We start from the raw sequence: 26,978 nt of genomic DNA, 5'->3' as shown, positions 1-26,978 counted from the left end.
ACATACGATGAGTCCCGTCACTACCTAATAGAAACCCAGTTTTGCATCATAGAGGCATGACACACGGCTGACGATCGTGTTTCACTGATGGTTTTAATTACATCTGTCTGTAAGAGCAGGATTTCAGCTGGATCCGGGCCAGAGCTCAGCACCGGCTCCTGATTATGAGAGTTAACTGCTCTTACTTATGCAGGAAATGTACAATTAAAAAATTTAAGGAGCCCTTGACTTGCTCTGCCATCATGCCCTCCACTTGAGAATGAAGTTGAAAAGGAAATGCCGTTTCCACTCAGACTCATTTCACAAAGTCGTCTTGTCCTTCCTTACACAGAGTACGGGCAAATTAAGGCTGAATTATGCAGCTAGGATGATATGCTTGCTGAGGTGAGAGGACTGATGTCAGATTCCATCTCTGTGCATTTAAAACATTGTTTCAAAAAGTGTTTAGCCTAGCTTAGCTGGAAGCAGTGGGAACTATTGACCCAGAAAAAGAGAGAAAAATATATCCATCAACAGCTCCAAAATCTTGTTTATATGTTTTATCTCACTGGCTTGCAAGCTAACACTCATACATTCAAATTTTACGCTGGGAGTTGAATAGAGATTGGAAAGTTTGGAAAGCTGGCAACTTTCCGATGAGGACAGGACCTCTGAGATGCCACATGCTATCCAGAGTTCAAATTACACCATAGCTTTTGGGGGAGCCCTTTATTTTTGGCAGGTTGAGGGTAGGGGGGCACTGTAGGGTACACACCAAGCAGCAGCACGCAAAAGTGCCAAAAACTGCAGTTCCTCGAACGGCCACTTGAGGCTGGCTCCAGAAGTGAGTCAATTCGCAATTTGATTTGGCCAACCATGTTAAAATGCTGAACTTTACAGCAGAAATAAACATGTTAACAGCCTGGAACAAAAAATAGTTTTGGTCTCTATAGTTAATATCAGCTTTTATGACAGCTGTATGACTGGTGATTTTTATATAACTCACACATTTACATTTTAATAAGGCTTTGATTCACACATGATTAATGACCGCAAGGCATTTGAGTTAGCTCCACCCTCTTGTCCAATTATGGTCACTTCTGGCTCCAAAAAACCAAGATGGCGACGGCCAAAATGCAACACTCAAGACTTTACGCCACAAGTCCACAAACCAGTCGCTGATGTCACAAAGCTATGTCCATTATTTTATACAGTTTGTGGTAGGCATACATGTGCATACATGAATGTGCAAAAATATACTATCAATACATTTCAATTCATACGGGGGAAATGTGGCCTGGGACAACAGAGAAGGTGAGAAATGGTTTTAAGTTAAATGGCTCTCTGTCCAGAAAAACAATAAAAATGTCAACACACACTCAACAGGCAATGATTTGCTTTACTGGGTTACAGCCCATGACAATTATGAAAATGGGCCTCTTGCCACAGCCTCAAATATTGGTCTTATGGAAAACATAGCAAGTTAACTTTTCCAACAGCTACCCTATACACAACACCCAATATCCACTAAGATGGAATTTGGTAATTGAACTTTGAGGATCAGTCGTGTAAGGTAGTTACGATGGACCCCAGTGCACGTTATTGTGATAGGCCCTGGTGCACCCTAGTTATTAGTTATGACTTAGTAGTCTTAGGCGTATATATACATATATATATTCTACCAACAGTGTGTCTTACTGCCGCTTTAATGCTACCCGCTTACAGATGTGCCCAGCTTGTCAGTCTTGAGAGATTTTGCACCAAAACTACCCACTATAAATCATATCGTTACATGATTAAACAGAGACTTGATATTGGACAACATCACCATACATATTACCCAGCAATCATCATTACATATCTGTACATGACAAAAACTATGAAAGAAAATAGGAAATTATTAATTAAACTAAACAGTTTTTTTATAATTATATACCATTATGAAGATAGATTTGCCTTTTTGAGAGCATATGTGGAAAATTGCACCATTTTTTTAATTTAAGGGGATTATTTTTTTTTTTTTACATGGGCGTATGTCCAGGTGGCAATGGGGCCCCTGAACTCCATGGGCCCCAGTGCAACCACACTCCCGTCACTGTCTATATTTACGCCCCTGGTGAGAGTCGCCTATGCAAAGAAATATGCGAAAATACTGTTGTTGTTTTTTTTGAGGAGTTAGTGCATTATTTAAAAAAGTACAATGATATGAGTGAATGAATGAGTGAGTGAGTGAGTAAGTGAGTCAAGCAAAAACATTTTTGATGCCACAGGTGTCCACTACATACAATAACTCTGAGTACAATTTAAGGCCTCTGTAAGAGCGCATTGTATTTTAGGTTACAAATTGAAATGTGCAAAAAGCATTGTTATTTATACCATACCGTGTGATTATGTCTACAGTCACGTTCCCTAACAAGGAGCATAAAAGAAGAAGCTGTCTGTTGTGCAACCCATGCAGTTAATTTTACTCAGGATTTACAGTGTAACCCTTCAGGCTATTCTTTTGAACTTCATCTTCTTGCAGCCTTGTCTCGAGCTGGAGAGTGTGGTGGGAGTGAATCTCACAGAACGCCGTATCTCTAATGATGCACATGTGGCCCAAGGCCAGCAGTTTTGCATTGCTTAAAGAAACTGTCACTTCCATAAAATGCATGGGATGACTCGCTCCTGCTTCAGATGTAAAGTCATTAATCTTTAAATTTAGTTTATGTGTTTCAAACATTTTTAGGTGGAAAAGGACCAAACCAAGTCATTTCAAGACTTTGTGCAGTGATTAGTTTCCTTCAGAGCCTTTTTACCAGTATCCTGAGTTGACCTACAATGAGCCATTCACTCAGGAGTAGGAGTAGGAATACAACCAACGGCAGCTGCAACCATTACATTCAGGTATGCTCAGAATTAGGTCACAGCACAAGCAACATTGTAAAAACTCCTCCGTTACTGCTGCATATTATAAGTGTTTGTCTAACCTCGCAAACATCTCAAGTATAAGAAGTGTTATTCAGCATATTGATGCTGAATGACACTGCTTGTACTTTGCAGAGGATGAAGCTTGGGTCACCTTGAGGGAAATCGCAGGCTGAACTGCTCTCCTCACTACTTATAATTACTTGTTGTCCAGTCAGATGCACGGACAAATGCCATTAGCTTAGGATAATTATCCATCTCTAGCATATTTAAACGAAAGTGCTCACCTGTGGAAGTCTTGTCCTTGTTAAATTTGTGGTTTGAATAAATGTTAATTTCCTTCAAGTGTGGGTGAAATTAAATTAGCATTAAGATTTTTGCAGAGTTTTTGGAGAGAAATAATACAGGTGTTGCAGCAGGTTCCTCCTCTCCTGCTCTAAGGTGTAGAAATACTTACAACTCCCCCCCCCCCGCAACCTAAACAAACTGCACATGCACAGTTTGCACACTGATGCACAGACAGGGCGGTGGGGATTTGAGATGAGAGGTCAGTACTTTCTCTCAGGTGTGGGTGGGGTGTTCTCTCAGTTAAAGAGTAATAGATTAGCAGACTTTCACCTTATTTTTAGTGTCATGACATCATGCAGTAAGACATAGACCTCTGCTAGTGTAAAACAAAGGCCCAAGCCCATAATGTCAACTCAGATGCTAAACATTATAAAAGGTATTTACAATGTATTCCTGACATTTGTTCACTCATGTGGCTCTTTCTGTTATTTTTGCATGTCTAGTAGAGTCACTCATGTGTTTACAGTGGCAGTCTTTTTGCATTTTCTAGATCTGACATCTGCATTTGTTCTGTCATTCAGCTCGAAGAACAAATACAAACATCAGTTGCTATGTTGTGAACCAGTTTGCGAGTTGCAGAGGCCGACTACTGAGCCACTCACTGTTTAATTGGTGGGGCTTAAAAGGTGTCCTGCACAAAGCCGCGGAGAGCACAGCGGGCGTCTGCATCTCAGGAGTAAGAGCTAAGTTTAGCAAATCCTCTCAGTGTGTTTCTCAATGACAGCACATGTTGGACAGTCTGCAGGGAAACTCACGAATGCAGAGCCTCACATGCAAACACGCTGCAGACACACAGGTGCTGCGCAGGCTGCAAAGTGCCTGTGTGTCTGCACAGCCTGTGCATACAGCAGCGACTGTGGGAGATAAACATACAGTCTGTACACGGTGTACTGCCGTGCACATGCATAACTTGAGAATGCATGCAAATAAGGGAAATCTATTGTTGCATTCTATTGGCTGTTTAAATGTTTGTGGTCTTTAACAGAAAAGTAAAACATGCAAATATTTCATCTAGAATTTAAACTATACATACAAACAGAATAGCTCCTAATATAAACTTAGCAGAAGATAAACCTTTGCCCTATTTTGCAGATAATAACTTAACACATCTTGGAAAACGTCTATCTTTGGGATAGTCCGAGGTCAGAGGCCTGGAGCTGGCAGTGATCCAGTGATTTGCTCAAGGAAACAATACAGCAGAAAGAATCAGAAGCACACAGTGTCTAAAGATAATCAGTAAATTAAGGAAGACTTATAGATTTCTCATGCCAGTGACAATGCCATTAACTTAATTGTGTAATGTTCTAACTGGGCGAAGTGCAGTGCTGAGATAATGAGCATTAAAGACTCAAATAGTACTTGTTGGAGAAGCAGTCTTTATCTTCAAAAAAATTATTCTGAAAAAACAAAGCTCACAAACATCAGGTAACATTGAAAGATCATAAGCATGTGGGTGTGTAACCAGCTGATGTTGCGCTGTTTGAAGTGGAGGTGGCCCAAATACAGAACAATAACATGCACACATGAGAGATACAAGTAGTGTGCCAGGAAAAGAGTTCTTGCCTTACATGGTATTGACACAGATAGCAGGTACAAATGCTGTGTTCTCACCGTCCTCTTCTTCTGCACCGTTTCTACCAACTGTGAGATTTACCAAACTGGAAATAAATGAATGTAAGACTTTAGCTGAGGAAGTCTACTTCATGTTTTTCTCTATCCAGTCTCGAAAATTGGCTATCCGTGTCTGAACTCTATGAGTCTGCTGGTGGCAGTTCTCGTCCGTAAAGCTTAAAGTCTCCAAACCAAGAAGCTGCCAGCCCGTGCTGGAGGCTCCCCGAGTCTCCTCGTGACCCGGCAGGACACCACTTGTAGCTGAAAACCCAGCTGGCACAATTATGATACCTGGAATAACACTGGGACAAGGGCTTTGAGGACTGGATGGCTTTGTTATGACACACAGTTTGTTGTCACTGATCTCTGTGTTATGTGTTCCTCCTTGAGCAAATTCTCTTTCGCACTGAGTTACATCTGCCAACTCAACAAGTCTCGTCTGGCTCGAGGGAGTGTAGCGGCTCAGGTGCCTGTGATCGCTGGGTAAAATCCACCTTGCAGTGTAAGCCTCCTGCGCTGTCACCTCTCCACCTTGCACTTTGGGTAGACACACTGGCAGCACATGCTCACTGACCTTGGCCTTGTCTTTTAGCTTGAGCACAGCCACGTTGGAGTCCGGTGCAGAGTGAAAACTTGCATGGACTAAAATGTCTAAAACCTGTCGGGGCAGAAAGAGAGCAAGTGAAAATGAATCCAAAGTGAAAATTGGAACACCTGAGAAGGCCTGATGTCACTGCAAAGGTGCCAAGTGTTGTTGGTTTTGGAATATCTGTCATGATTATATAATATGCATCAAGATGTGCAAGGAATTCTAATCCAAAACAAGTAGAGTTGTATCCCGGCAAAGCTTTAAGTGCACATCTAACTGCCACAGGATATATTCCTGTTCCATTTACAAACAAAAACCTATCCAGAAGATTATATTTATTTAATGAAGATCCGTTGCTTAATACTTTCTCACTACATCTGCTGTTTGATTTTGCATTCATGGGAAACTTTTGTGCACTGTATGATCTAAAAACAAAAAGAATGATGAACATGGTTTTGGTAATTGCAACTTCAAAAGAAGTTTGGGCTTCTAGGTTATAAGTGGGATAAATGTGGCTGAAAAATATCTATATAACCAACCACCATTGACATGAATAATTCAACAAGCAGTTAGGACCTTGCACATTGAAATACAGTCAATGAAGTTCTCTTGAACAACTAAACTCATATGCAACCTAAAAATCTAAGAAATATTTCAGCCTATGTCTAATCTGGCTCATCTAATTAAGGAAAAAATAACAAACATTTGATGGATTTTCACTCAAAACTGTGTCTTCTGATTAGCAGAACACATTATACCCTGAGGTGCAGGCTTTTCAGCCGGTCCTTGGGTGTCTGCTGCCGTACGCCTATGACAACCTTCACTTGTGCTGGGTGAAGGGTCTGCTGCTTGTCCTTGTCGACCACACACTGAGCTGCCACCAGGACGCTACGCTGGCTGAGCAGAGCCCCGCTGCAGGCAAGGTACCAGAATGTGGACTCCTCTGAGGCCCCCTGCTGGATAGACAGGGTCACCCCATGGGGCCTGTGGGTGCTGTCAGTGTGATCAGGAGGTGAGCGGATGTAGACAGCTGCATGCCACGGCCATAGTGCGTCTGTGAGGTTGTGTGGAGTGGAAGTGTTGAGTTTACCACAAGCTGTTTGAAGGGAACAGTCACAGAGGAGAGAGGCTGTATCAAAAATACAACTTCATGACAAACTGGCAGTAAAAGGTGTGCACAATATTGGTTTAAACCTTTCATATAAAGACAAGGTAATATCTTCTGTCCTTTACGTGGAAAAAGTTTAGAAACACTCATACCTCTTTTTGACAGTCATGTGCTGGCTTGGCTTGGGCTTGTTATATTTGCTGCAAATGTTTTTCCACAGCAGGGCAGGTAAAGGGAGTTTACCTGTTGGAGGTGAGCTGTTTGCAGAGGTGCAGAAAGAGCCATCATCTCACTGTGGCTTTTTCTGCTTTCACTCTTCCTCCCTGCCATATCATTAGACTTGCCTTTATTGAAGAAAAGCTGCTAACAAAATTCCGCTAATTCAGTAATAGCACTTTTCATTCTCCATAGATTCTTCACAATAAAAGTCCCCCATTATTTTGTTATGTGTAAACTTTTATTGTGAAACACCAAAATACGGAAATGTAGAGTTTTTGAGCAGCAACTTCTAATACGCCAAATGGTGAACGTTAAACAGTAAAATAAAGCAGATATCTAAAGTAAAAACAGGACGCAGGACGAATCTAAACTCTAAACCACAGAGTTTCAGTTAGAAGATACTAGAAAGTACTCGGCGTGGCCAGGAGTGACAATGGAAAAAGGGTATTTGTGCAGAGTAAAGCTAACTGTTTCCCTCTGTTTTCGGGTCCATGTCATTGGTCCGACAACCCATTGGTCCGACATCCCATTAGTCTTACGGTCCGCGGTGCTGAACGGCTCCTGGCGGGCGTATTTCTGCCTTGATGGTGCGCTGTGACCGGCTCTGGGTCAGCTGGGAAAGGCTTGAGGCAGAGCAGGCTCACGGCTTATGTGTTTGCCACTTTCTTTTTCATTTTAACCCACACCATGATCTTTTCCTGACCCTAACCAAGTGGTTTTTGTGCCTAAACCTAGGTTGACCAAACATCCTCTTTTGCCCGGACATGTCCACTTTTCACGTCCCGTCCGGGGCGTCCGGGGGGTTTTTATAAACTGATGATAACGTCTGGTTTTCCGTGTGTTTGTGTGTGTGTGTTAGAGTGCAGCACGGGCAGCATATTTCTGTCCGAACCCGAACCGAGCCCGACATTATTTAATGACCAAAGCACTGAGTTTGTGTCACACAGTGGTTATAGGCTATTTAACAGGCCGGGCGTGCGCCGTGGGTGCTCAGCTGTGGAGAGGGAGACCTCCGTGTTTGAGACGGGAGCGGGAGGCGGGAGGTCCGACGCTTCTAGCGAGAGAAAAGGGAGAAATAAAACAAAATAAGATAAAATAGGAAAAACCTGTCTCCCTCTTTTATTTTATTTTCAGCGTTTAATCAAGGCGGAGGCGGGCGGCTGGAGGTCCGAGACTTCCAGCGAGGGGAGAGGTAGAAACAAACAGCCAGTGTGTGTCTGTGTGTGTTATGTTCAGGTGTTGTCACGTAAATAACAGTGCCCAAACAATAAACAGGACAGACAATAGGATTTTATTTATTTTTACACTACATTTTCAGTGAAAGCTGACCGAATCTGACCTGAGCCCGAATACAATTTATAGCTACATTTCTGACCAAACCCGGCCGACCCGTCGGGTACCGTCGGGCTTGGATCACCACACTCTAGTGTGTGTATGTGTCCCCTATCTATAGGGGCCTATCTGAATTTCTATCTGAATATATTTAAATTATAAGGCATCTTTGAGTAAACTGCGAGTATCATTTAAGTAGGCTATGTCGTTGCCAGCCGAGTGTCCTCTTTTTTGGAAATCAAAATATGGTCACCCTACCTAAACCTAACCAGACCTTAACCACAGGGCATCATGATGATTTCGGAACGGACTTCGGAACAATGGGTGTAATATGGTCGGAACAATGGGTTTAATATGGTCAGAACAATGGGTTTAATATGGTCGGAACAATGGGCTGTCGGACCAATGGGCAGTTCCCTTGTTTTCAGTCTTTATGCTAAGCTAAGCTAAGCTAAACTAGCCAGCTGTTGGTTGTAGCTTTATATTCGCCATGTAGATGTGAGAGTGGTATCAATCTTTTCAACTAACTTTCTGCAAGAAAGAGAATTTGTGTGTTTCCCAAAATGTCAAACCATCACTTTAAAGTGAGCCTCTGTAGGTTTTGCTAAACAGAAGTCATTGTCATTGTCTTTATTTGAAAATGTGTGTAAAAGTAGTACAAAAGTCAAGAATTTGACAAAATAATCCTTACTCAATGCCTACTAGTTAGGTGTCACATGAGCTTTCAAATGCAATAACTATTTCCAAGGTCAAGAATAAACCTCTATATTCAAGAGTAATACAATCTATTAGTTAAAGCAGCTGTGCAGAACTTTTTACCATTTATAAAACTGTCCCTAGTTTGTATCACCCCCCTTTGAAGATCCGTATATTTATTTGAACCCAACAGCGACAAAAAAGCCTTTCTCTATATGGCTATTTAGCATAGCCTGGCTCAGGTCGGACACAGCCGAAGTCAGCAAACCAGAATACGGCACCTGGAGGCGGAAGTTAAGTCTGGACGCCCGCAGCGGCCCGCAGCCATTAAACCACAGAAGAAGAAGGAGCCGTGTTTATGAGTAGGATTTAAGGAACAGGCTAAATGACATGTAGTAGGGAGTAGTCTCTTGTACAGTAGGTGGTGGTATGCACCTGGAAGTTGTTTGTAATTTGCCAATAAATTGAGAGAAGAAGAAGAGCTGTGTTTACAGAGAGTGTTCTTAGAGTAAGCGGTACGCAACGGGCATTTCTGAACAGTTTTACCAGATGTATCTATGAGGACTTGGTTGTACTTTCGATGTCGTGACGGATAAAGAAGGAGCACCATCTAAAAGAAAAAGAACAGAAGAACAGAAGAAGGCTAAACGGGACAGTGATAGGGCTCGAGCCCAAACACGTGTAAACCTCAGTCGGGCATTCACCAAGTGGAGAGAGCTGAGAGATTTGAAAGGTTTTAAAACTGATCCCGAGTTGGCCCTTTTCCTAATCGACAGGTATGTAAGTTTTGTTTTTATTTAGAGAATATACCGCAACTTGTTAGACGTTGTTTCACTTCAATATATGACGACATGGAAGTTATAAGCAAGCTAAATGTAACGTTAGCTGATGTGAACCGCTTTTGTCTAGTAACGTTACAACAAATGCCACAAAATTATCTGTGACTGTGACCATGAACACAAATATACAGCAGGCAGTTGTCCTCAGTTTATAAGAAATTCAGAGCTACACCAGAACATTTATGATTTTCCTCTCGCTCTCCAAAACAAATGCATGTGGTAATTGCCGGTTGCAGTCGAGATTTTACGAATGAAGCCGAATGCCGGCTGCAGTTGGAATTTTACGACACCAGACTGTGGGTGTCATACCGCTTCGACCAAAGGGGGCGCTATAATCAACAAAAACGTAAAGTTCCGCACAGCTGCTTTAAGTTAGAGAGCAATATCTAAAGTTTGCTCTACCTGGTGTGCAGGTAACATGGCGCCCACTCCACCTGCCAGACTTCAGACAAGTGCGTCGGGAGCTTCCTGTGTTGCGGTAGAGTGGGGATGCACACGTGTACTCGATGCTCGTGTAGACTTGGTGAAAGCCGTGAGGGAGCTCCACGTCGGCAGTGTCGCCTTTTTTTGATGTTAGTGGAATAAAACCAGCTGACAACAAATCGTGCATGTTGTACCTGGCTGAGAGGGTGATTCTTTGCTCTGGATTCTCTCTGTGAAAAAGAAAAACGTATTTCTTAATTGCTCCTTAGCTACAGTGTTTAGGTTCAAACATTACCAATGCACACTTAAAGGTACTCTGACGAAAAAGTCTAAACACAAGGTCCACTTACTGGTAATTTCCTAGAGCTTCTAATCACATCTTGCCGCCTTCATCAGCAGAGAGAGCAAACTCCATAACTAATTTCCTGTAATTGGACCTTGTGCTAATTTGTTTTTGGTCAAAATACTAGGCCTATTTCATGGGCCAATAATAAGCCTCCAAGCTTTACTTAAGGGTGCCTAATTTTGTATCAGTGCCCAATGAAAATTCATCAGAAGAAATTTGGGGATTTGCGGGCTTTTGTTGGTGCTATAATAAATTTATTTCAGTGTCCAACAAAAGCATGAGGTTATGGTTAGAAAAAACAGAAAAAAAAAACGTTATCAATCAATCAGTCAATTGCTTTATTTGTCCCCAGTGGGGCAATTAGTTTCGCAGCAGTGGGAGCAACACAAAGTACAAAAATACACAAATACACACAGCATAATAAACACATTGTGGACAAGCCTAATAAATACTTATACTCATGTTAAAAATAAAAAGAATTAAGATGTTCCACACTAATGAATAAGCTACCTTTTCCTCCTGGCGTTTAGAAGAGAGACAGCAGAAGGAACAAAGGAGTGCTTGTATCTGTTTGTTTTAGCAAGTGGGAGTCTGAGCAGTGAACCTGATGGTAAAAACTGAAACTGTTGGTGTAGAGGATGAGAGCAGTCGGACAAGATGGAGTTTGCTTTCTTAATCAGCTGTTTGTTGTAAAGGTCCTGTAAAGTTTCCTGTGCAGACCCAGTGATTTTACTACAAACACTAACAACTTTGTTTAGGAGATTTCGCTTTTTTTACCCTCAAGGATTGAAACCAACAGATAAAGGAAAATGTGATCACAGACTCAGACAGAAAAGAACGATAAAACATAGTCATCAGGGTAGAGTCAACCTGGAATTTAACAAGTTTCCTAAGACAAAAAAGACGCTGCTGACTTTTCTTAAAAATCAAGTCTGTATTTTTCTCAAATGTCAGCTTATTGTCAAAAATAGTGCCCAATTTCAACTGCCTGACCATCAATCACTGTGAAGTCAAGAGATGAGGGCTGCACACGTCTAAAATCAACACACATATCCTTTGTCTTCAAAACATTCAAAGATAAAAACGATTCCTGACACCATTTTAAGAAATAATCAACCACAGGACCATGTGAAGGTTATGGTTTGGCTCAACTTTCATACGGGAAGCAACAGCGGCCTCCCAGGTGAAAGTCTGGGGTTTGTTGGCCCCATCCACCTCCACTCCTGCCTAGTGGAGGTGGATGGTTTGTAGTAGTATGATACACTGACATCACTGACAAAGCAACAGTGTTTGATGAGTTCAGAATGAGAACGGGCTTGATCATCATTAGTATTGGATGAAATGAAATGAATCTGATGAAATAGTATCTTACCTGGATATCACATATGGCTTCACAACATTTTGTCGCACAAGGTCAGACACTTTGGGCTCTCGACATGCTGTAGGGGCAAATCAAGCAGATGACTGTTAGCTCACAAGGATCACTTTCTGAGCTTCCAGAAACAATTTGTTTTCTGTGAGATAAATAATTGTGCGCATAAAGTTAAGTTATTGAGAGTGAGTAGAAATAATTCTTCAGATAAATCAAAATCTGATAAACAAAATGTAAGACCAACTGTATGTTGGAAACGTTCTGTAACGTCCTCACAAAGAAATGACGTGGCAAAATCGACTACTTTGTGTGTGTGTGCCCAACCCTAATGTGTTTTTGAAAACAGCTACCTCTCACACACTTGGGTGGCCAGCTACTCCAGGATCCATTAGAGAGGCAGGTACTCTGGTGGTTTCCACTCAGGATGAAGGAATTTTTACAGAAAAACCCAATAACCTCTGCACCATCAGCTGTGTTAGGAGCCGGTCTGTGGTAGCCATTGAGCAATTTGGGTGGAGGGCGACACCGGACTTTGCTTGTTTGTCCTGTATGAGAAAGTGTTTGAGAGAGAAAAGGAACAAACTCCCACAAAAGACTGCAATATATGGCTTTTATACCTTACAAACATCAGAAATGGCGACTAATGAAGCTAGCAGGTGGAAAAAGTACCTTTTACACATGAAGGAACTGGGCCACTCCACGTGCTGTTAGGCAGACAGATCCTCTGCTGGGAGCCAATCAGCTTGAAAGGTGGATGGCACCGGTAGTTTACAGACACAAGCTCCTGCTTTGGTCCATATATAGGCAGCAAATATCCATTCATTGGTTTCTCTGGAGGTGCGCACACTGGATCCTTGATGGCTGAAACTGGTGATGTTCTGGTGATAAATGAAAGACAAACCTCTGCTGCAATGCATAACTCAATTAAGAATCCCATTTGTTCAAATTTTACCACTCATTGAATTCACGTAAAAGGTATGAAGGTAATCACAGAGTTTGAAAATCCTCTCATTCTACAGTTGTTGCAGATATTGTGCTGCTGTTTAAAAGCACCGCTGTGGTATGTAAAAATTTTTTTTGCCTCTTACTGCATAATTATGGCAATCCCTGAAGAGATTGCAATGGGACAAGGAACGGATTTCTGGGATTTTTAAAAAGCTCACGTGTGTTGGGAGGTAATGAGTATTTTTTTTAATTTATTGTTTTAATATGTTGTGAGGAACAACCTGGTCCCCTCCCACATACAGATACTTGGTCAGTGGCCCTCAGCATCAAATACCGATGCACCAAGGGCACCCTTTACTGATGGAATGAAATAATTCAGGCAGCGTCATGTTTTAAAGCTCCAAGCAATGCCATAGTATAAAGTGTGAGAAAGTCTGCTTAGGGTGAGTGAGGTGGAGAGGTGGATAGGTCAAACAGACTCGGGACTTCCAAGTGTTGTTGTGTGTTGCTTAGCAATTCTTTAGTAAGTAGAGATGATGGTGAGCAAGATGGCGGCGCGCATTTGTGCAGCAGCTTTCCGCTCTCCAGTTTGGTGCCTTTTTGTGTGTATGCTGTTTTTGTGCTGAGTTCTGTCAAGCAAAGTGTGTTTCACCTATTACACCTATTTATTTTACCCATTAAACATATTTATTGTCTAGTGTGAGGATTGGATGGTTGAATATATGGAGGATGTGGTTTTAACTCCCAGCACATATTTTAAGCCAAACCATGATGTCTTTTTTTTTCTTAAGCATGCACTTTTGTTGCCTAAACCTAAAGAAGTAAACCTAAAAGCAAAAATTTAACCTATGTTCTAAGTTTATTTTGAAAAGAGTCTATATTAATGAGCGGAAACTGTACATTTCCTCTGTAAAAGGAAAAAGACACAATGCGTGTAATAAGCTAAATTGACACACTGTCCTTAAGTGTCCAAAACTGATGCCAGAGGATTACCAGAGTGTCTTAAGTGCTATGTATATCGTAGGCAACTGGACTTGGTTGAGTTTCTTGAAGACGTTTCACCTCTTATCCAAGAGGCTTCTTCAATTCTAACTGACTGGTGCGGAGTCACACCTGTGTGGGTGTGAACCCTTAAGGTGTGGACACACCAAACTGACTTCAAAGAACTAGCGGCGACGAAAGCCAACTGTTGTGTCATCTACGTCGCCTCACGTCGCCCTGTGTCAGTTGCATTTGAACACACTACACGGACTACATCAGACGGCCAAGTAGCACGTACGTTCTGCGCCTGCGTGAGAGACAGCGGAGTGAGAGAGTGGGACATCCTGTCAGCCAAGGGGTTTCCTATCTGTGCAGCCGAGCACCGCAGCTCCCCTAGCCGCTCCCAGCTAGCCCCGGCTCTCTGTTTGGAGGCTAGCTGGGAGCGGCTAGCGGAGACTAACTGGCTGTGTTTTCCTCCGGTCATGCTGCGGCTAACGCTCCGCTAGCTGCTCCCAGCTAGCGCCGGTTTGTTATTCAGGTTAAAGTGGGAAGAAGCAGCGGATCTGTTGGGCAGCTGAGTGAAATAGAGCCTGAGGAGGAAGCACCTGTTAGCCCCGGTTTCACTACAGGCAGATTAACTCACTACAGGGGTGAGGAAATAAAACCTGAACAGCCAATCAGAATGATCTCTCTCACCGACAAGCTCTGCTGCCGATTCAACATGCTCAATCGGCTGAAAAGCCGCTGATGCTGAAGTGCCGACCGTGCAGGACACACCGCAAAAACTAGGGCGACAGACGCTCACCGACAGCCCGACTTTGGTCAACGGCCAACCGTCGGCTTGGTGTGTCAGGGCCTTTACACCCTTACACCCTGACAAAAACCATAGAGTCGAAACTGGTCAGTGTTTTAATGTAAGCAGCCATGTTTTGAAATAAAGGCCTTTTAACTTAATTCAAATGCATCTGTTCCTGCTCCACGCATGAGTGCCTGAAGTTCATTTTCATTTCATTTCATTTTGTCTGGGGAGGGATCTCAAGACTGCGTTCTAGGTGGCTGATAAGTGGTGTCGTAGGCCACCTCTTCTGTTTAACGATGGTCATTTCAGTTTGACGTAGATGGCTTCTTTCATGCCTCTTTCAATACATCTATCCTCCATGGCCAAGATGTGTACATTGCTGTTCTAGAAAATATTGCCTATAATATAGCACCAACATATGGCATATTTTGACATGTAGGGCCCCTGACCATGTGTCGGTACTTGACAAGTTGGGAGTGAGAATGTGAGGAAGTTACTGTAGCAGAAGGTGGCAGCAGTTTCAAAGATATACTAAACCCCAGCCCCAGAGTTTTTGATGTCCAAAATCCCAGAGATTGTCTTTCTCAGTTTCCAAAATGGGATGGCCTTCATTTTCCCTAAATGAGAGCCAGTTTTCAATACTTTGAATCTCAATGGAAAACAAATTTTGACTGACATTTCTACTAATATTACAGTATTGTCTGCATAAAGAAAGAGCTTACATGAGCAGGCTGATTTTAAATCATTAAAGCACATAGAAAAAAAGAAAATTGGCGCTAGGACACTGCCCAGGGGCGGCCAACAAATCCCAGGTTTTTGACTGGACAGCATACGAAACAGTTTGGGATCAGAGCTGAAGGAGGAAGTGAATGAATCCATTTCATTACGGCCTCTCTAAAACCACCACCCCTTAGTTTAGTCCGTTTTTTATATTATCATGTAGATGTTTTAATAATCGTTTCCCCCTGAGAATTAACTAATGCTAAAATAACTTCATTTGACTTATGGAAGTAATCTTACAGAATTGTGGCTAAAGGCGGGGCTTGAACACCCGCTGCAGCAGCACCACTATGATATGTTCATGTTAGCCAGCAGGAGTTAATGTCCTGGAGGGTAAAGACTGGATAAATGGCATGCAAGTTAAATGCATAATTTGCTTCAAAGAGGGCAAAGGGAGAGGTATGAGTATGATTAATCTGTGTCTCTGACTGTCCGTCTCACATCGCTGCCCTGTATAGGAGACTGCACACACCACAGCGGGATGAAGGAGAAAGGTCCTGGAGCACATAAGGTGTATGCAATTTAAGAGAGATGCTGCACGCATGGAGAGAGTGCAGAGTATCATCTGTATCATGTCTTCATGATGAAGGTGTCTGGAGTAAATACCTGCAGTAATATCATGAATGGGAATAAATCAGGCTGATACATGCATAACCTTTTTTAATGTGGATTCCACAGAGGAGACCGCCTTAATGCAGCTCAGCATGTGGATGATAATAATAATAACTGCTTTGGCAAAAACATACCTTGAGCTTTTAAAAGAAGTAATTCTACTAGACTGCATTACACTGGTGTTTCTGTTATTGTGTCACACATGTACCTGCCTGAACGTTCCTGAAAAGTGAGAACAAATCCATCAAAGTTGTTGTAGCCATCTGAGGTGAACAGGATGTGTAAGACGTTCCCAGAGCTTTTTATTGGAGGAGGCAGTAGATCCCCACAAAACCGGCCAATCACAGGGGAGCTCAGATCGTCGCCATCACGCACCTCGATGTAGTCATAACGACAGTTATGATCAGGCTCCAGGCTGAGCAGTGAAAACCTGCAGTAAGAGAAGTTAAATTGAAATGATTTTTCAAGCTAATTAAAAAAAAACCAACACCAGTCTTCTAAGTCCAATTATGTGGACTCGTGCAGGGCTGTCTATCCTCTCTGCTTGTGCTGCTGATGGTGCTATGGCTAAACCACTCAATTATAATAATCTCACTCTTTTTGCATCTGAAGAGCCTCCTCTATTTCTTTTTTTTTTGTCAGTGTGCAATTTTCCCCTGAGATGGGACTGTTCAATTTTGGCTACATGTACCAAAACTCTTGAAAAGGCGAGATTCAAGGGTGCAAACCATTTAACAACGCTGGGAACTAGGAAAACTAGTATCCAGCACACATAAACAAACAAATCCTTGAGCTTGGCCTGTTTCAAAGAAAAGGATTTTGAGTTAAGTGAACTGAACAAAACCTGTCACAGGTTATACTCATCACACTAATCCGGTTAAAGTTGTGAGCTGTGCTTTTGCAGTACACTGTGTGTACATCTCAAATTATGTGCTGTGGATGTTTTTTTAATTGCACTCAAACCTAACACCAGGTGAAAGAAGTGGCATCTCTATAAATATTTTGTAAACCTTACACTGACTTTAGTCTAAAATAAATCCTCACTCTAAACCATTCTCCACTCCAGTTGTTTCATTGATCCTAACACAGACAGTAAAATCCCTAGATTGCTTTCCTCACTGTTTGTCAGCTGAAGTCACTTTAATAACAAAATGACTCCTGGTGCTTCTACAAATAAAGTAATAATCTGATATTTTTTCTAGTTTCAGACACTGATTACTTTTCCATGTTTGTTCTGTGCGCATGTTTTGTTTAAACACATCTAACTGTCGCAGATGCAGGTGCGTTGAAGCTGATTCCCTCTTGCTCAGCTTCCCAATTTATTGATCATACTAAGGTTTTAGTCCCTCTGGACCTTCGTCAAGAGTTTTTTAAAACCATTTTTTACAGCACTGATCTTATATAGATAGTGCCTTGCCCATTTCATGTGCACAGGTGTGGGACAAACCCACCGCTGATTAATCATCACACACCTGTGCACATGTAACAGGTGGAGCACTATCTGTTTAAGATCAGTGTTCAGTGTTTTATGCACATGAAAGCTTCTAAATGAGGTACCCACCTCAGCTCGATGCTTCTGCCCCTCTCCACTTGCACCGTCCATTCACATCTGGCGTTTATTGGGTAGCTCTCCATGGCTATGTGACCCTGAGCCCGGTGAATGACACCTCCACATGCTACCCACAAGAGAACTGTAATTACTTTCACTGAGTAAATTCACATCAAATCAAATGTGTGTTTATCACAGGTGCACTGAATATTTTTATTGTTTACTGCAGGACTATGGAAGGAGACGACCAAACACTCAAGGGCATTGTTTAGGCTGTTCTACAGTAATGTTACATATCATGCCAACAAACAGTAGATGTACCTTTTGTCTGGAGTGCATGTTGAAATTAAAACTAACCAGGAGGAAGAAAACTTGAGTGTTTTTAGTCTTATTAAGAACATATGGTAGTGGTGCACTTTAGCCTGTTGTGCCTGAAATGAGTATTACAACAACAACAAACACAAATTATAAAATAAATAAATAAATGAATAAATAAACATGCCAAAACTTTTTTTTTATCTGTGGCCTAAAAACAAGAAATAAATAATAATAAATAAATAATAACAATTATAAAGGAACTTAGAAAGATTATCCTGGTTTTCCCAAATTAAAAATAGAAAATAAAATTAAAAAAAATAACAAAAAATAAATAAAAATAAAGGAACTCAGAAATATTATCCCGTTCTTTACTCATGAACACAGACCTCAAAATAATTGATCAGATTTAGAAAATAAATCACCTAATTTTTTCCTCACTTATTCAGGGTTTCTGCAGAATGTGACATGCTGTGCAAGTGGACAGATAATTTCCCAAAAAATGACAGCATGCAACCAGCCACTTCAATAACCATTATTATAATCATATTCATGCTGGCATTAGTGCTCTTCAGAGTAATGAAAAAAAAACAAAAACAAGATACTGGAAATTCTACATATTGATTTCTGCTGGTCCTCGATACTAAAACGTCCCAGGGCGTGGGCTGAGATTAGGGTTTGAGTTGGCATTTAATTGTTAAAGGTTAGGAATTCACCAGTCTTTTTGTACACACACCTTCGCTTCACATTATTAAAACCATGATCCTTGGACCTATACAAACTCCAAACAGGATGATTAGGACAACAGAAGTTGAACAATGGCACCATGCCTTTCTTTGTGTTTGTTAAACTGATACGTGACAGAGAGGCATCCGAGTGGCAGTTTCCCCAGGGCCATGAAGAAATAAAGAATGGAAAAATATCATGAGAGTGAATAGCAGGGGTGGCAAGCTGGTTGATGTGTTTGCTTTCCTCTATTAATAGCACAACGTTCCTATGGGATTTTACCACAACACATTTAGTTTAACTTATGTGGGAATGGCAGCAGCTGCAGCACAGTGCTGATAATGATGCTCTCAATTCTCATTAATATTTCAATATTTCACTGAATCTAAACTACAACTACAGCAGCTGACTGTAGTAGCTCGGCTGAAAGCAAACAAAACAGCGTTGTTGCCACCAAGTGTCAATTTGGTGTACTACAAATATGGACAAACTGCAGACCTCAGCCCCAAATCCTTTCTTACATAAACTCAGTTTACAATAAACCTATAATTTATAATATTTACAAATGCTGCAAACATGAACAAGGATTTATAGCTCGTCAAAACATCAAGTCATTGTCAGTATCAAAGAGTCCTGTCAGTCACTGTGGAATGACTCAGTTATCAGAGGTTGCATTTACCGTAGGAACTCATTTCATATGTTGACAAACCAGATAACACTTTATTCACTCCTATATTTAATCTCACTATGGGCAGATTGTAAGACAACAGCACCCTGGACACAGATATGCAAAGGGCCCCACCTCCTCTCCTACACAGAGCGAGACACAAAGACGTATATTGCATCTCTCAGTTCAGTTCAGTTCAGACAACTTTATTAGTCCCCAAAGGGAAAATTCAATTGATCAGTTCTCATAGTTGTTATGCATCTTTATTTGGTTGTGTCTCCTCATTGTTTTCTGTCTTTTTGGGGTAATTTTGTGTCTTATTTTATTGTTTTGTGTGTCTTTGTAGTCGTTTTGTGTCTCTGTGAGGTAATTTTGTGTCTTATTTGGGAAACTTTGTGTGTCTTTGAGGTAATTTTGTGTCTCTTTTGTTTGTTTTGTGTGTCTTTGTAGTCGTTTTTATGTACCTTTATGATAATCTTTTTACTCATTTTATTGTTTTATGTGGCTTTGTAGTTGATTTGTGTCCCTTTAATGTAATTTTGTGTCTTGTTGAAGGAAATTTGTGTCTCTGAAGTAATTTTGTGTCTTTTTTTATTGTTTTGTGTGTCTTTGTAGTCGTTTTGTGTCTGTTTATGATAATTTTGTGTCTCTTTTAAGTAACTGTGTGTCTTATTTGGGAAACTTTGTGTCTCTTTCAGGTAATTTTGTGTCTTTTTTGATTGTTTTATGTGTCTTTGTAGTTGTTTTGTGCTCCTTTATGATAACATTTTTACTCATTTTATTGTTTTGTGTGTCTTTGTAGTTGATTTGTGTCCCTTTAATGTAATTTTGTGTCTTTTTTTAAATTGTTTTGTGTGTCTTTGTAGTCGTGTTGTGTCCCTATAAGGTAATGTTGTGTCTCTTTTAAGTAATTGTGTGTCTTATTTGGGAAACTTTGTGTCTCTTTGAGGTAAATTTGTGTCTTTTTTGATTGTTTTGTGTGTCTCTGTAGTGGTTTTGTGTCCCTTTATGGTAATTTTGTGTCTTATTGAAGGAGCTTTGTGTCTCTTGAGGTAATTTTGTGTAATTTTTTATTGTTTTGTGTGTCTTTGTAGTTGATTTATGTCCCTTTAATGTAATTTTGTGTCTTGTTGAAGGAACTTTGTGAATCTTTGAAGTAATTTTGTGTCTTTTTTTATTGTTTTGTGTGTCTTTGTAGTCGTTTTGTACCCCTATAAGGTGATGTTGTGTCTCTTTTAAGTAATTGTGTGTCTTATTTGGGAAACTTTGTGTCCCTTTATGGTAATTTTGTGTCTTATTGACAGAGGTGGGTAGAGTAGCCAAAAAAAAAAAAAAAAATCAAGCCTTCAGCTGAAGAGTTGTATGCTTTATGAGAACTAATCCGGCCTCTTCATACTTGTATAATTGAATTTTTCTTAAAAATATGCACTGTGTGATCTACTTTCTCACGTCAGCAAGAATAATTCTTTGGTAAGTTAAGGCCTTACAGCAATTCTTCTTTACAGCAATATAACTTACTTTTACAGTCCCCTCCACTCCAGCCTTGGCGACACTCAGTACAATACTTTCCATTGACAAAGAAGTTGTCATTGGCTTTCCATGTTCCGTTGTGACAGGTTTTACAGTTCTCAAACAAACTGCAACCTGGCAAGGACAAAAAGAAACAGAAAGAAGTTGAAGGTAACACAAAAATAATCATCCGAAACATTTAGAAGTCAGTGTCAATTTGCAACATTTAGTCACTGACTAATACAACACCTAGTGATTCAGCATACTAACCAGTGACCAGGTCATAGATTTTAAAAGCAACAATGCGAGTGTACCTGGGTGAAAGATACAGGGGTCACACTGATTCAGAGCATTGCGGCAGCAGGGAACAGTGTAGCCGATCTTCGACCCTTTTGAGGGACACCGACACTGGATCAGGTGGTACTCACAACATGGACGACACATGACGCTCCACTCAGAGCTCGGGCAGTTGTCACCTGTCAGAGGTGTGGAAGCAAAACAAAAGACAGAGGCATCAAACTTAATAAGCACTTTGAATGCTGATACTTATGTTTCATGACACTAAGGACTGGACAAACTGTTGAGCTGTTAAATCTGTCTTGGTTTTGTGACTGATGATGCTTTCAAGCTCAAGTTGGACTGTTGTTTCTGAACCAGTCTTCATGTTTTTTAGCAGCCTGTGGTTCAACATGAACCTGTAGTTGCTCCCTAATGGAACACTGTGAGAGGTATTGACCTTAAAAGTGATCAGGTCCTCGAATGTTTTTACAAATTGAGCAAGAAAACTGAATCAAACTGTGGTCTGTGTTCTTACAAAGGGGAACATAGCCCTTGAAATGAGACCTTTTCCTCTAACATGTCTGAAGCTATAACCATTCCTGGCCCCACCCTTATTGGACGAACCCACCATATGAGGGTTACCTAGTTGGGTTAAACCACTCTATGGAGGTAAGGTAAACCAGAGAAGGAAACTAGACTGAGATCAAATCCTTACAGGAAAATAACAAACATGTAAATGCAAGAAATATTTCAAGGTGAGCAATCATTCATATACCCTCCCCCTAGTGTCTAATCACACAGAAAGAGGAAGAGACTAAGTCCTCCACTTCCTCTTCAGACCAGATTGCCAGTGACCACAGTAACACTGGTGAAAAGAGCGAAAAAAAAAAATCACAAGTACAATACATATCTAGATTATTACACACTGCAAGAACAAGCGTGTAAACCTGCTTAATGAAATCCTATTGTATTTGACATTTTATGGATTCAATTAAAGATAAGCTAACTAACTGGTTCCACCCTGTGTCTAACTAGGCACAGGTGGCCTGGTCAAGCCTGATCACGGTGATTGCTGTTGGGAATCTGCACATGGATGGCATAGAGGGAACTTTTTCACAACCTCTTAAACAAACACAACTTATATCCAAGGGAAGGGGAGTAGCTGCCATAAGAGAATAGATTCTCAGTACTGTAGGACATTCATCTTTTTCAAAAGTACTACCCCAGGTTTTAATAGATCTGGGGAAAACTGCATTTTCCTACCCTGCACCTTGGACATGGAGCAATCTTCAAAAAGATCTAAAATTAGAAACACTTATATCCATCGATGGGCATCATAAAGAATGTGGTAACAGAGACATGTGCTTGTTTTTCTTGAGAGGCCACTATGTTTGAATAGTTATTGTTTTATTGTGGAATTTTGTATTATATGTTGTATTTGTTGCATCTTGTATGTGTTTTGATTGGCTGCTACCTTGGCCAGCTTTCTTTCAATCCCAATGGGATTTTCTGGTTAAATAAAGGTTAAATAAAATTTAAAAAATATATTTTACCCCAAATAGTTAGAGGGAGAGATTTTATCTGTCAGTATCATATTTGGCATTATTGATTACTTTTTTTCAAACTAAAAGGGGCAATATCATCTATATAGGACTTTAGAGTCACACCAAGAGAACACACTCAATCAGGTAACCATTTAAAGGACAAATCAGCAATATATTGTGTAAGGCAGTGAGCATTTCAAGGTAAAGCCTCTGACTTATCCAAAACAATCTTGTATCCTAAAATGGCCTTCACAGTCTCAGAAATATATCTAAGGCACGTCAGAGAATCTGATAATGTTAATAAGATATCGTCTGCAAAGAGATGTATTTTCATCTTTGTCACTGGGGCTACATTTCTTTTGATGCTATGGTTTTCTCTGATCAATGTGATTTTAGTAACAAAAAAAGAGTATAGGACTCAAAGGGCAATCTCAAGGTGTCCCTCATCTTGGTTTGAATGGTTCAGAGACTATATTATTTGTGATTACTTTGGCTTTACAGTAGGTGTTGAGTGTATCCATACATTTGGACCAAATCCAAATTTGTTCAACGTTTTGAAAAGGTATGACCATTCAATGCAGTCGAATGCCTCTTCAGCATCCAAATGCACTGCAAGAGTTGGTTCAGCTGTGGAATTCAACTGGTTTGGTCAGTGTGAATGAGTTTAGGTGGCAAAGATTTTTGCCTATATTTTTCTCTCTGAATTTATTAAGATAGGGTGATATCCTCTGTAGTGTAAGTGATCCTTTTTAGGATTAAAGCAGGACCATGATAAGAGAAAAATATGTTGGGTAAGGTATGGACTCAACTACTGAGCCCATCATTGCTGGGGACTTTGCCAGTGGCCATGTTGGTGAAGGCAGCTAAAATCTCAGCTTGAGAAATTGGTCTTTCAAGATTTTCTCTGTTTTCAGGGGATAAAGTATTGGCAAAATTATTTCACTGAAAAACATTTCCAAATCATCAGGTGATGGGTGAACTTCTGAATAATACAGTGTTCTGTTCCTTGAAACTTTTATTGATGTCTTGAAGGGATCTTAAATTTCATCACTTTCTGATCTGATTTCAGGGATAAGATGAGAAAGTCCTCGCCTTTTGGGCTGACAGCTTTCCAGCCTTGTTTCCATTTTCAAAGTATTTTGACTTTAAACGATACAAATAAATTCTCTCTTTTTATTTCTAGCTTGTTTTACAGCATATCAGTGTATAATGGGTCCTTCTTTGGGTTTGTGTTGTGAGCTGCTTCCAATACAGTATGTTTCTTGTGTAATCATTTAATATTTGGCTCTTTTTTCTGATAAGCTAATAAGCTTTGTATGCTTCCCAGATTTTTGCAAATGACTTAACCAATTCACAATTTGCATAAAAATGTTTTAATATGAATTCTTCCAATCAAATTTTTATCTAAGAGCAGAAAAATATTCACTTTCCACAGAGAGAGTTTAATGGATGAAGAGAAGGCCAATGTTATGGGGCAGTGGTCACTCTAAAGCTCCAAGCATACTTCCTGAGTAACCCAGAAAAGCATCTATCCTTGAGCATGACTTGTGGGGGTTTGAATTCAAGTATAATTTCTAGCCTCTGGATTTAATAATCTAATAATAATAATAATAATAATAAACTGGTGCTGCACTGGGTTAAGACACTATGTAGTCAGTTGTATAAACCAACACGTTTCGACTAGAGAGTCTTCATCAAGGTATTTTTACATGTATTAAACTACAACCAGAGTGCCTGGGTGGATTTCTGGACTGCCTATCTATACCATGGGCTTTTACACTGAGTGAGCTGGCCAGTCATTGTTTTTTATATTTATACTCCTGTTAGTTTCAGTATGGGAACAGCATTTATGGACACCATAGAGCTCCTGAATAACTTGCATAAGTATAAAAGTCCTTTCATCACACTATCAGTGAATCTCCTGAACTCGGGACATAAGGATTGTGTAAAATGAGGGGCAGTGTTCCATTTATTTGATCGCACTTTATGTCTGCACTTGTCTATGCTATGCAATTCATGTCTGATTCTGTATTTTTATAAGGCAGGCTTTATGTCCAAGACAAATTTCCCTAGGGACAAATATAGTAATCATGAATCTTTAATGCTTTCAGTATTACAGAAAAAGTACAATGACAGAAAAAGCCTTATAATTACATCTCCAAACTGTTGTTCAAATAAAATATCAAAGTCATGTTATTTCAGGGAGGCACATAGAGTCTGTAGCACGAACTGAGAGAAGCCTTAGCAGCAGAAGTGACTCATGAAATAACTCCACAGTTAGTCAGCAATTAAGTCACCAGACCTATTGCTTGTTAAAAGTTAGCAACATTTTCACAAAGAAAAGACCATATGATGTTAAGATTCTCTGAGGTTGTGCACAGTAAGAACAGCATTAATAAAAAAACAACTTCAAGAAATGTCTTAAACTCACCATGTGGCCAAGCTGTTACACAAAAGCAGAGATTTAAGAGGAGGTAGTATATTCTGGGGTCCAGAAGAGGTGACACGGGCACTTTCCTTGTGAGGAAAGTCAGCATGTTGGCTGCCAAGCTCACTGCAATAAACTTCTAAAGACGTCCCCAGAAAATAGTTGCAGCAGCGTTATCTACAGATCTTCCTGTCTGCTCAAAATATGACGTAGCTTTGGATGATGAATTCTCCCATCTCAGCACAATGACAGATCCTTAACCCATTCCTTTCCATGATTCACTCGTGAAAGCTTGTTTTTGTTTTAAAATGGTTCAGTTCAAATCAGTGCAAGGTCTGCAACTAGTTCCTATTTCTCTGCTCGTGTGAGTCCAGAATGAGTGCTGTGCGCTGCATAGTCACAGGGGGAAAATACTAGTTGGCAAAGGAAGTGGAAAGTGCATTTGAGGGGAATAAAGACATGCTAATGAGGAAAACAGTGAAGAGTGATGAAGGAAGTCCAGAGAGGAAAAAAAAAATCCATCTGTCAGTTTACTGAGCAGAGAACAAAAGTGAATCTCTCCGTAGCAGCAACTTAGATATTCAAAAACATTCTTTTTTCCTTGTGTCATGTGAAAGAATACATATCTGCAGGTGCATCAAGCCAGTGTGTTTACTGATGCTTCATCATACACCAGCTGTCACACCAGTCACGACAATTTCACAACTTCTAGGCAGACAGATAACAGATGCCCTCGATGTGAAATGCTTATGATGTCAGGCTCCATAGATTTGCCAGAAGCAATGAGGCTGACAGGACCGTCACAGCCCATTTCATGCCCAAGGTTACTTTCCATTACCTAAGCCTTTACCTAGGAGTTTCCATGTTTTCATATCTGCTCTCATCCTCTCCATTACAGCAGGTTGTACGCAGTCAGATTAAGACTGATAATATTACATGACTTCAGCTGTTGTTTGCGCTTCATAAAGACTGTTGTCTTTTACCTTTTTTTAAAAAAAAAAAAGAAGATAAATATGGTTCTCAAAATCTGCATTTGTGGGAGATGATTGAGAGACTGGAACTTTTAACTTACTTATTATGGTACTTTAAAGGTCCAGTGTGTAGGATTTAGTGGCATCTATTGGAAGAAATTGTATGTAATATTCATAACAATCTTTTCATTAGTTTATTACGGAAGCGTATTGCATTCCCTTGACAAATAAAAAAAGCCCTGTTTTTCTGAGTATTTTTTTCTGTTTTTCTGAGTAATTTTTTCCCTGTTTTTTGTGGCAATTTTTTTCTGTTTTTTTGTGGTAATTGTTTTCTGTTTTTCGTGGTAATTTTTTTTTGGATCAGTAAGGGTAAGGCACGTAATTAGTTACACACAGGGTATGATAATCTAGCTATGTTTTCGACTGCATTGTTCTAGTGTAGGCCTATCGCTCAATGTAACAGGTTAGGTTAGTAACAGGTTGTAAAATCATGCCCATACACGTTTGTCAGCTAACGTTGTTACAACCTGTTACATTGAGCGATAGGCCTACACTAGAAGAATGCAATCGAAAATATAGCTAGATTATCATACCCTGTGTGTAACTAATTACGTGCCTTACCCTTACTGATCCCATAGTTGAAATTGTCTAGGAGCAGGAGCACGGATGCAAAATACATCCATGAGCAGGAGTTACCATGGAGGCAGGGGTCACTTGCAGGTGCCAGGTGGGAGCTTATCGCGAGATTTTGAAGTATCTCATCTCCTCGTTCAGGAAAAAAAAATACCACAAAACACAAAAGCTGAGAGCAGGGCTGTTTTTTTTTATTAGCCCAGGCCTTAAGCAATAACCTAAGGCTTTTTTTATTAGACCTTTCTTTTAAAGCTTCATTTATGCATAATAACTTAATGGTGACATAGCCTTAACATAGTATAATCCTACATTGTTAAGGCTAATACATTAGCAAAGAACTGCTATTTAACTACGTACACTAATCTACTTGGTCTTTACCACCCTCCTGGAATAAATGGCATCACGATGGGATCTAATTGGCAAAGTCTTGTTCACATTTCTCATACTTATATACACATGTAAATAAATATT

At 40.3% G+C, this 26,978-nt stretch overlaps 1 protein-coding gene across 1 annotated transcript; it reads right to left on the bottom strand.

Moving 5' to 3' along the window:
• Positions 1 to 4,601: 4,601 nt before the first annotated feature.
• Positions 4,602 to 25,447, bottom strand: pamr1a (peptidase domain containing associated with muscle regeneration 1a). Its single transcript, XM_033619690.2, has 11 exons — positions 24,907 to 25,447; positions 20,967 to 21,128; positions 20,662 to 20,787; positions 17,448 to 17,562; positions 16,095 to 16,316; positions 12,439 to 12,647; positions 12,120 to 12,314; positions 11,770 to 11,836; positions 10,031 to 10,281; positions 6,193 to 6,530; positions 4,602 to 5,503 (listed from the first exon to the last, which is right to left on the bottom strand). The coding sequence occupies exons 1-11, from the start codon at positions 25,010 to 25,012 to the stop codon at positions 4,931 to 4,933; spliced, it is 2,364 nt and encodes a 787-aa protein (XP_033475581.2). The 5' UTR covers positions 25,013 to 25,447; the 3' UTR covers positions 4,602 to 4,930.
• Between the last annotated feature and the right edge of the window lie 1,531 nt (positions 25,448 to 26,978).

Source organism: Epinephelus lanceolatus, chromosome 2, assembly GCF_041903045.1.
Source record: "Epinephelus lanceolatus isolate andai-2023 chromosome 2, ASM4190304v1, whole genome shotgun sequence".
Lineage (NCBI taxonomy): Eukaryota > Metazoa > Chordata > Actinopteri > Perciformes > Serranidae > Epinephelus > Epinephelus lanceolatus.
The sequence above is the reverse complement of the archived record's forward strand: the minus strand, read 5'-3'. Positions and strand labels throughout refer to the sequence as shown.

Excerpts from the sequence above, each read along its gene's own strand:
- pamr1a (XM_033619690.2), bottom strand. The coding sequence starts at position 25,012 with ATGCTGACTTTCCTCACAAGGAAAGTGCCCGTGTCACCTCTTCTGGAC. Across the intron at positions 20,788-20,966 it reads CCCCTGTATCTTTCACCCAG|GTTGCAGTTTGTTTGAGAAC; the intron begins GTACACTCGCAT and ends TGTCCTTGCCAG. Across the intron at positions 17,563-20,661 it reads GAGTGGAGGGGACTGTAAAA|CATGTGGAGGTGTCATTCAC; the intron begins GTAAGTTATATT and ends TCTTGTGGGTAG.